Genomic DNA, 11,664 nt, shown 5'->3' on the forward strand with positions numbered 1-11,664 from the left:
TTTTTTATTCTGTCCACCTAATTTGGGCCACCAGCCAAATGTTTCTGTTGAACAACACATATCATTCAAATACTTCCAGTTTCTGGTCTTGTTTTAACAACTTTTCCAGTTTTGAACATGAAACTGTTGAGACAGAGCAACTACTTGTGTTGTCCTTTTCGATGTTTATTAACAAACAAAACATAAAGAGTCAAAGCAAAAAAAAAAAAGAAGGAATTGGGCAGATCCGGCAGGATATATGAGTAACACTCGCACGAGGTGATCCATAACCTTCATGTCTCTTAGTTACAAAATATATGTACTAATTATAGATTTCATAAAGTGTTGAATGAATGTTTTTAGGTATTCAATCATATTTACTAGGAAAATATTCGATGTTGTTTGTTAGAACATGAATATGAATAACAAATCGTTAGAGCTTTGTGGCCCGGCTCAAAAATTCTGCAGATCCTGTGCTCTTGCACCCCTAGCATATGTGCTAAGCCGGGCCAGATACTAGCTCCCATATATTCAACATGCTTAGTTTCATGAATTGGAGGAGTTAGTACATATCTCATCTCCTCTCTTGAACAGATAACGAACTTATTTAATTAAAATATTTGTCATTTTGATAGAAGAAAACTCCAAATATAAAGATTCAAATGAAACAAAAAATAGGTATGTCTTGTCATTAGAACTAGACCCACCAATTTGATAAACTGTTGTTTTCTTAATTTATTTTATTTTTTGCCATCAAAATTCGTTTTACCCTTTTTGTTTCTTTGTTTCTTTTATTCCTTTTGGTGGTTCAACATTTTGACGTGGAAAATGAGATTCCTATTTCTTTTTAGTTTTAATTTGTATGCCTTTACGAATAAATAGTTATTCCTTGCTTGTTTGAAATATCTTTCTTCCTCATAAAATATAAAATTTTAATCTAAAAAAGTTTTATAGTATCTCTGTTTCTTGGGTAGCTAAGCTAGTAACATCAATCAAATACTACACAGCTCTTTTTTTTATTGGTAAAACATAGCTCCACCGTTTAACTTCGTGGCATGGCCTTCATAATGTTGTGACAAATCCACTTGTGGATGAAGTGTCTATTGAAGATGAGAATGAGGACCAAAAACAAAATCAATAGAAACTGATAGTGATATTAAAAAAATTGGAAATATATGCACATGATATTATTGTAGTGTACACACAAACGCAAAAGCCATCATCATATATATCTCGTTTCTCAAAAGTGTTTGGCGTAATAGATCGACATTAAAGTTGCCGACGAGCGTTGAGGAAAATTACAAAATAGTAATGACTACGATCATTTGTTTTTTTTTTTCTTTCTTGGAAACACGTTAATAATTTTCGTGAATAGGAGGATCATCATCGGAGTAAATATTTTCAAACATTTCTCTTGGTAAAAAAGTTATGGTAAATCAAGATAGGCGAAACTGTTCAATTCAAAATCTAGAGTTTATATATGGTGTTACACTGTTACTCCAAGAAAAAGAAGACAACGAAGTCCTACAAAAAGATGACTCAAAACCGGAGAGTACGTAGCGTTTTCAAACCATAAATTTTGCTAATAGTACCATCAATGAAAAATCAAAAGACAACAAAACAAAAAAAAAATTGGCCGTGATTAAATCGATCGGAGGCCGGAATGAGTCAAAGTGTATCCAAAACAAGAAACTTCACAGTGTAATGACATAACTATCCCTATACGATTTCTATTTTTATCATTCTTTCAAGGACTGAATCGGACTTTCCAAAAACTTATGTAATGATCACGCTATATGAACCGTTGGATACGGGTGTAATCGAGACGCTTAAACATTGTAATACCATGGAACGTATAGAAGAATCTCTAACTCGTAACAAACAAATCCCTTAAATTTGGTACAAGCTGGTGAGAGATAAACAGTTGGGGTTCTCTTTTCTTTTTCTCTTTGCTTTTAACTATTTAATATCTTCTTCCTTAATATATAGCAATAGTTTTCACTTTCACTTATGTTTCTTTAGCTTATTATTAATTCCTCTGCTCCACCTCCACTACTACTACTACTCACTCCTCCTACAACCTCTTATTACTTCTCAGTAAATAATATAATCTTGTTTTGTTGGTTAGACATCACCAAATCCACCAAAAACCCCACTTCTTTAAATCCCTTCTTCAGTTTTGTATTGACTGTGGCATTAGACCAAAAAAAAAATACAATGACAGACATCGATTTAGAACAAGGGGGAGCTTTTGGATATCACCACCGGAGGTCATTGGACGGAAGTGACGCCAGCGTTTATTATTCAGACGGGGAAGACGTGACGTCATGCTACTCTTACTTCTATTCGACGACTGGAGGATCGTACGAATACGAAGGAGATCAGTCTAGGAAAGTGTCGTCCGTGATGAGTTCTTCTTCGGAGATAGACGATGGTGGTGATAATGATGCGACGGCGCCACCGGAGAAAGATTGTCGTATATGTCATTTGGGAGTGGAAACGAGCGGTGGAGGTGCGATTGAGTTAGGGTGTTCGTGTAAAGAAGATTTGGCTGTTGCTCATAGACAATGCGCTGAGACTTGGTTCAAGATCAAAGGCGACAAGTAATTATATTAAACCTACTTTATTTTTAATTATTTTTCTTGAATTTTCGAGTTATGAGTTTTGATTAACTTTGATCATAATTCTTGTTAGGATTTTTAGGAGTTCTTGTTTTTTTTTTTCCATTTATTTTAGGACGTTTTTTATTGATCGTTATCTTATTTTTGTGTATAATATTATTGACTTATTCTCTAATAATTAATTTTCGATTTAAGGAATTTGTCAAACTTTTGGAAATTTTGGCATATGTGAAGCGTAAGTTGTTTAGCTAGAGGTATTAACTTAAAATGTTTTCTTCTTTTTTTTTCAATGTACTTTTAAATTGGTTGCAGCTAGGTAAACACCACTCAAAATTTCACGGTTAGAGGTATTAATTGTTCTCTTATTTGGTAAAGAACTATGAGCCATTAATTTAAGCACGTAAGTTTTTGTGAGTTAGTTGCTAATTATGCACCCCAAGAGTTTTGTTTACTTTATAGAAAATTAACATACAAGATACAACATATATATGTTTATTGAAACAGAGTATGCGAGATTTGCCAATCGGTAGCCCGAAACGTGGGCGGTGCAAACGAAATGGTTGGGCCAACAACGATGGAAGAGATAGAGTTGCGAAACAGCGAGGACACTGGGGCGGTGGAGAATAGGTGGCAGCCACAGAGAGTGGTGAATTTAGTGTTAGCTTGTATGGTTTTTGGGTTCTTTATATCATGGATCTTTCATTTCCACGTTTCCTCTTCTTCTTGAACCCCCAAAACATATATATTGATGAGTCTTTGCAATCAAATCTATACACTCTACTTTAAAATATGCTTAAAGCTGTACGGGGCAACAACAACAATAACACATAACACTCATCAAATATAGTATTAAAAATATAAAACAAATTATAGTTTGAGAAAATTTCTCTAAAAGATGTTTAACGGCTATCGCACCTACGGTTTATAATTTTTTTTTTTTTTTGACGATAAACGGTTTATAATTTATTAACTTGTAAATGTATTAAGTTTTCATGACATTTATGAAAAATCATATCTACAATTTATATTTTATATATAATATATAATGTAAATTATATTCAATATATGTATAAAACAATCAAATCATATACTCCCTCTTTATTAGAGTGGATGATCTTTTAAAATTTTCACCAAGATTAAGAAAATAAATAATAAATAATGTATTATTGTTAATTAATTTATTTTTTACTCCTTTTTAGTATTCATTTAGTTGTGTTTTTTTCTACACTTGCATTCAATTACATGCATATTGAACTATGTATTTTAAAAGTAAAAAAAAAAAATTAGTTATTTGATTTTATAAATAAAAGTGCATTAAATACATTAAAGAAAATCATAAAATATTATCCTTTATGATACAGAAAGTATATATATAATATATAATGTTAACTGTATGTTATATTCTAAAGAAGTAACGACGTGGTATTGTGAAAAATAAAAAAGATTGTTTTTTTAAGAATAAAGAAGAATTCATACATTATATCTTAAATGTATCATATCATTTAAGACAATGATATAATTTTGTATTTTCCTACAGATATGAATCATATGATATAATGATATAATGTCCAACAAATGCATTATAATGCATTCATACAGATAATGATATAATGATATATGTTAGACAAACATATGTTAGACAAACATCATTATCTGTTGTCTTATAATGATATATAATGCATTATATCATGCTAATATACAGATAATGATATAATGCATAATATAATGATATACAGTTAACATTATAATGTTATTTTATATAATGATATCATTATATATGTTATATACATTATAATGTTATAATGATATATAATGATATATATAATGCTATCATATATAATGTTAATGATATAACTGTATGTATACATACATATATGTTATATTATTATTCATATGCATATATACATACAGTTAATGATATCATTATAATGTTATAATGCTATATATTATGTTATTATAATGATTATGTTATTATATATTATGTTATTATGTATACCATTATGTATTATATAATGCATTATATCATTATATCATTAACATGATATGATATCATTAATATAATGCATTATAATATGATGTTTTAAGAATATAATAACATTATAATATAATGCATTATAAATAGATCTTAATATGTTAGATTCGAAGAAGGAATTAAAAATGCATTATAATGATATAATGCATTATATGTTAGACAAACATCATTATAATATGATAAAATGCATTATATACAGATAACATATGATCCAACAAATGCATTATAATGCTATCATATAGATAATGATATAATGTTGAAATAGATAATGATATCTATTGATATAATGCATCAACAAATGCATTATAATGCATTATATAATGATATAATTATATAATGTCCAACAAATGCATTATAATGCATTCATACAGATAATGATATAATACATTGTCTTTATCGAGAGAGCAGAGAATGCTATTCGCCTCTCAGATCCATTAAAGAAAGGCTTCCCATTTGAACATTGAAACATATATGATATAATGGGAAACATCAATGCTAGGAAAATGCATTGTCTTTATCGTCATATGATATATCATTTTCCTAGCATTTTCATATGACGATAAAGATAATGCATTTTCCTAGCATTGATGTTTCCCATTATATCATATATGTTTCAATGTTCAAATGGGAAGCCTTTCTTTAATGGATCTGAGAGGCGAATAGCATTCTCTGCTCTCTCGATAAAGACAATGCATTTTCCTCCGTTAGCATGCTTTTGCAAAAGAATCAATATTAGTAACTCTTGCCATACACGATAGGCTGACAGAATAAGAAAGAAACACATCAGTTTAGTTTAGAAGCAAAGTAGAGAATGGATAACTCTATAAGAGGAACAATAATGGATGGTCTCCTATAAGGAAATGATACAATAGAATACGTTGTAATTCTCTCAAGAAGCCGAGCGTAAGAATCCGGATTGATCGACTGAGAGGGCTTTTTACGAGATTCGTTTGAATCTCGAGAAGGATTCGAATGGGATGGTAGGCATTAACCCTCCCTTTCTTTCGTTTAGCATCAAATTTGAATCTCAATCGATCGGCTTGTCAAAATTTTCTTGTCCTGATTTTGCATCCAAAACCAAACTTGATTACGAAATCCGGTGAGGGGAAAAAATAAAATTGGACCGGTTTATTGGTAGGTTGATTAGATTGATCAATATAATGGGAAATAGATATGATATACAATTGGAAATAGATAGGTCCTCTCTACTAATTTATGGGCATTAATTTATAGCTGAATATGATCGAATGTTAAATTTACAAAAGTATAGTTTCATTTTCGAGAGAAAACAAGAGAATTATGAATAAAGGTTGTTTTTCTGTTCCCAAGTTATTTACATCTTTGGTCCCTCAAAATTTGCAACATTTATAGAAAAAGCTTTTAAGTAATATATTCAATGCTACTCATTCCTCATTGGAAAAGTTGTTATTCAATGAATGTATGCACGGAATGAGCGAGCGCTAATCACAAATTATGGTCTGTTATTTATAGTGGTAGATTGTTGAGATGATATAATCAAAATGATTATAAAAGTATGAAATTCATGAAAATATTAATTATATAAGAATTAAGAATATATGTTTGATTGTTTGATAATGTCAATATCTTAATTAAGATAATTCACATTATCACTAAATATATGGTATACATTTGAGTTTATCTTAATTAGAAACTATTTCAGATAAATAACTTGTACAATATTACAATCTTTTTTTATAAGTCATAGTTCAAAATTTTCTTTTTTTATAAGTCTATTCAAATTCTGTGACCGTGAGTTCGAAATTATTTTAAATATGCAATTATGAAAAGAAAAAAAATGATTTTAGCTTCTCTTAATTTTATTGATTTTATTATTATTATTATTTTTTTTTGTGGAAAATCAAACATGCATGCTCAATTGAAAAACATTTTAAGTAAGATTCGAGTGGAGCATCGCGTCCTTGATGATCAACTTCGATCCAAATTTGTACTAATCCAACTTCAGTTTTTTATTTTCTTAAAAAAATAAATAATAATATACTATATGATATTCGAAAGTCAAAACAAGTCAAACACACTGGAGGAGTCAGAGTTTGGAATCGACATGTAAATGAAAGACTCCGTCCAAATCAGAGTCTTCCGCTATGCAGAGGTTGAAGAGATAGGATGCAGGCCGGTCTAACCGGTTCAACCGCGAACCGGCAAGTGTTACGGTTCGGATCTTTATAAATAACCAGACTATTATAAAGTCGGATTAGCCCAGGAAAAACCGGCAAAAACTCGCGAACCGGCTGGTCGGTTCATCCGTTTTTTAAATCTTAAAGTTTTGAGACGTGGGCTTCTAAGGCCCAATTAGAATACGATGGTTGGTACTTGGTACTGCTATATTATCGGACCAGTTTTTGTTTTTATTCGTTTCTCAAGACCGATTGGGATAATTCTAGTTGTTTAACTTTTATTTAAGCAATGTAATTTACTCTTGCATTCAATTTGTAAGGCTTAGTGAAACAACTGAATGCAAGAGTAAATTACATATACTGTATGTTTACCTCTTCTGGGTTTAATTCAATTGTTTCCTTAGTTAATTTGAACAAAGAATGTTTATGAATTTTTAGTTCTTTTATTAGTTTCAAAACATATACAAATAACTTTGATCTTAAGTATTAATGTTGTGTCCAGATGATTGATGGTTAATGACATGTCATGGTATGACTATAAATAGATTAATTATTGTTGTTGTGAGTTTATTGTTGTCCAGTTTTTTTTTTTTCGAATTACAATTTAACTGAGAAACTAATACTTGTGAAAATAACTTACATATTACTGTATTTACGTCTTTTTTAAACTGACACTAAAATATAGGAAAGTGACGTGAGTTATTTGACGTTAATTTTTAGAATCTAACGTTAAGCTATATAAACCGACCGACTTTAAAAACCTTAGTATTTTTTTTGTAGAATAATTTTTGGATTCACTTATTCACTTCCTTTTAGTTAACCAATGAAAATATAATAATATGCAATATCAAATCATATTTAAAAATAAATTAAAATTAAAATAAAAGACAGTAATATAAGAAAACAAATTATGTAGTTTTTATTAAGGAAATTATTTTGATTTGGGTTTATAAAAAAGAAATTAAGGTTTATATTTTACAATTAAGAAAAACTATATATCGGTTTTAATTTATAAAGGAGAATTATGGTTTAGATTTATAATTAAAAAAAATTATATTTTAATTTGGGTTTATAAAAAAGTGGTTAGGGTTTAGATTTACAATAAAAGAAAATTATATGTCAGTTTGAGTTTATAAAAAATGATTAGGATTTAATATTATAATTAAAAAACTATAAATAATGTTAGGATTAATGATTTCAAAATCGAATTATTTAGATAATATTAATTATTTTAGTTTGTTTATTTTTGTAGCCTCTGTTTTATTAACCCAAACCTACATAATTTCTTTTTAAAAAATTTAGAAACCCCTATTTTATAAAAATTTGATTTTTTAATTTCTTTTGTCTTTTTGATTTATTTTTCCACCTCATGTGATTCACTAATAAAATTCATTTCGATAAGTCTATTCCATAACATAGCAACCCTCACATTACTCAGATTTATCACTGTTCTCATATCAAACATTTTTTGTAAAGGATCTGACCAACTCTCTCCCATACAATGTTCCAAAGCATCATTAGTGTCCATATCATCAAGAATGTGTGCACAGACTGAGCAAATGCTAATCATAAATATATGATTCGTTATATTTATTGAGAGATCAATGAGATCGAATGGGGAAAACGATGATAACAATCTGATATTTATGAAAGTATGATGATCGATGAGTTCAAACGGTCAAAATGATTATAAAAATCTGAATTTCATGAAGGTATGATGATGAACATATATAACGAACATCATGTTAAAATATCACTAAGAAAATGAAATCAGAAATAGTATGCACGCAATATATGCAATTTACGTAAACTAATTCTCATTGCAATTTACGTTAACTGATTCTCATTTTTAGATATATATATATATATATATATATATATATATGAAAATGATAATTTTTATGACTTTTTAAACAAAAATCGTCCACAAACCACTTAAGCGACACCCACGAGTAAATTTTTTTTGCTTGTTAATCTCAAATTAACTAATAATCATCCAAAAACCACTTACTTTGGTATTTTCTATTTGTTGTACATGTGTCGTAGATGATATTTATTATTTACATGCCTAGTTGCTCGCTACTTTTTGTCGGCCTTTTGGGTTTATCTAATACTAGTAAATTTTGTGTGTGATTAGAACTCTACTTTAATTTTGAGTCCTCCACGTCTTTTGCTTTTCGTTGCAAATAGTAGTTTTTAATGGTTAATTGCTATTGACAATCGATAATAGAGTTCACTCGAATCAATGATACAAAATAACTTCGTCAACCGATTATTATAATTTCTTAAAATCAACAATCTTTAATTTGTTTGACATAAATTTGCATACGCTTGTTTAGTATATAATGCATTGTTCTTGTTGTTTTGTGCAGAATTGAGCATGCCGACACGATTAAATTATACTCCCTCTGTATCATAATACTTGATGTTCTAGAATTTTTACATGAATTAAGAAAAACATTTAATGTTTAGCAATAAATGTATTCTTCATTTATAATAACATATTTTTATAATTATTAACTAATAGTATTTCATCAAATTTTTAAATTCTCATTTAATGATTTTTGAAATTTGTAATTTCTTAGTATTAATTGATAAAAGTATACAGAAAATCATCCTTTGTAATATAAAAAAAAATTCTAGAACATCAAGTATTCTGATATAGAGGGAGTATTTTAATCATTGAGATATACTGTAATTATGTCCAAATTATGTCTATTAGCTTTCACGTAAAACAAATGTAACGATTACATGAAACAATGTGTATGATGGTGATGAGGCGGCAACGATAGAATCATGGCAAAAATATACTGTATTATAGATGTCACAGTTTATCGATCTTCTTTTTCAAAAAAAAAAAAATATATATATTATAGATGTTAACACATATGTTTACCTCTTCTGGGTTTAATTCAATTGTTTCTTTGTAATGTTCTGATCACGGTGAATGAGTATTCATGTATTGCAACAGGCCGTGTTAAGTGATATTGAAAGTGGGAAAGATTTCATCTTGTGCGAGTGAGTACAATAGAGACGTCAGATTCCTACAGGTACTTTTTTTTTGTTTTCTCTCTATTTCATTCTGTAATTAAAGAATTTAAATGTTTGATTGGTTTTGGTTTGGTGCTTGGAATCAGCTGAAATGGGAATGAGTTATTGGATTAAAGATATTTTGATAATTAGGATGCTAGTGCTACACTACTTCTTGTTCGTTGCTAAATTGTTATTCGTTGTGTTTATAAAGGATTTGTGAATTTTTTTTGGGGTAGCACTGGTGAATTTAAGGCACTCTTTCTACAAGAATCTAAGTTTGCTTCGATCTCTGTTATACATAGTTTCAGTAAACAAACTTTAGCAAGTGTTCATCATCTCTGTTTAAGTCTATGGTGAATTGGTATCATGAGAACTCATACGAATTTGAGGCGAGAGTTGTTCTTTCAATATGATTTTTCTTCATTTTGTTTGTCTAAAATGAGGAGTGACGGCTATAGAATGAATTTGATGATCTGTAAAATGTTCTTTAAGAGTTGAGATGTTCATTCAGTTGATCCTTGGCTATGTCTCAACTCTGTGATTTATGAGACTGCCTTGTTTTCTTAATGATGTCATGCTACTCTTACTTCTACTCGACGAATGGAGGATCGTACGAATACGAAGGAGATCAGTCGAGGAAAGTGTCGTCAGTGATGAGTCCTTCTTCGGAGATATATGATGATGATGCAACAACGCCGCCGGAGAAAGATTGTCGTATATGTCATTTGGGAGTGGAAAATGAAAGCAGAGCTTAGAACACAAGGTAATACAGAGAGAAGAGAGGCTCAAAAGTGTATCTTCGTTCTTATCAAAAATGATTACATTGCATCATCCTTATATAATGGAGTGATGTTTAACCTAAAGCACTGGCGGACCTATTAAGGGGAAAAGGGGTTCAATTGACCCCCATTCATATTGAAATTAAATTTTTTTGTATAAAAACATGGTAAAAAATAGACTTTGACACCCCTAACACAGTGTTCAATCCTCCCTATGACACAGGTAAAATTATTTTCTGGGTCCGCCAGTGTCCTAAAGGTTACAATACTAGGTAGATTGCTGACAGATGTCATCATCAGCAGCAGGCGATCGGTGACGCAAGAACACTGAACCTGTTCTGTGTTTGGAGCGTAGTATGGGCTGGCTTTGGTTGTTTGACTGTATGAACAACACAAGTGGTGTGTGACTGTCCTCTGTTACCGTTAACAAGAGATACCATTTAAACATAAGCAACCACGGTAGGTTTAGTATCCTCAAGGTCCAAATCAACTTGTTGTTGGACTTCATTTGGGGCTTTACAGCTTACAGAAACGAGCGGTGGAGGTGCGATTGAATTAGGGTGTTCGTGTAAAGAAGATTTGGCTGTTGCTCATAGACAATGTGCTGAGACTTGGTTCAAGATCAAAGGCGACAAGTAATTAGTTATATTAAAACTACTTCATTTTTTTTTTTTTTTTTTAATTATCTTCTTGAATTTTCGAGTTATGGGTTTTGATTAGCTTTGATCATAATTCTTGTTAGGATTCTTAGGGGTTCTTGTTAATTAGGACCATAATGAGTGTTACGATTATAGATACTATTGTTTTGTTTCTAATATTTTGTTGTTTCTTATTTATATTTAAGATGCTAAGATCCATGCAACAGTCAAAATAAGTTTTTTTTTGGCCCAAAGAAAGACACTAGGTCATCATAGGTACATAAAAAGAAGGACAATACTTGGGTTCATCCCTAGGGGTGAACCTATTCATTCACCTCCTTATAAAATAAGGAAATAAAATCTGTATACATTATTATAAAATTAAAAAATTAAACCGCTCTTTAATAAACCCAAACCAACATATAA

The 11,664-nt window shown here is 29.9% G+C and overlaps 1 protein-coding gene across 1 annotated transcript; it reads left to right on the top strand.

The window, feature by feature from the left end:
- On the top strand, positions 1,816–3,398 carry LOC104785684 (E3 ubiquitin-protein ligase MARCH8-like). The gene is made up of 2 exons (XM_010510944.2): positions 1,816–2,582; positions 3,105–3,398. Exons 1-2 carry the CDS (start codon positions 2,197–2,199, stop codon positions 3,325–3,327), a joined length of 609 nt encoding a protein of 202 aa, XP_010509246.1. The 5' UTR covers positions 1,816–2,196; the 3' UTR covers positions 3,328–3,398.

This window comes from Camelina sativa, chromosome 5 (assembly GCF_000633955.1).
Source record: "Camelina sativa cultivar DH55 chromosome 5, Cs, whole genome shotgun sequence".
Lineage (NCBI taxonomy): Eukaryota > Viridiplantae > Streptophyta > Magnoliopsida > Brassicales > Brassicaceae > Camelina > Camelina sativa.

Bases quoted from the DNA above. Each gene is read 5' to 3' on its own strand.
- LOC104785684 (XM_010510944.2), top strand. From the start codon at position 2,197: ATGACAGACATCGATTTAGAACAAGGGGGAGCTTTTGGATATCACCAC. The intron at 2,583-3,104 runs GTAATTATATTA...TTATTGAAACAG, and splicing joins TTCAAGATCAAAGGCGACAA to AGTATGCGAGATTTGCCAAT.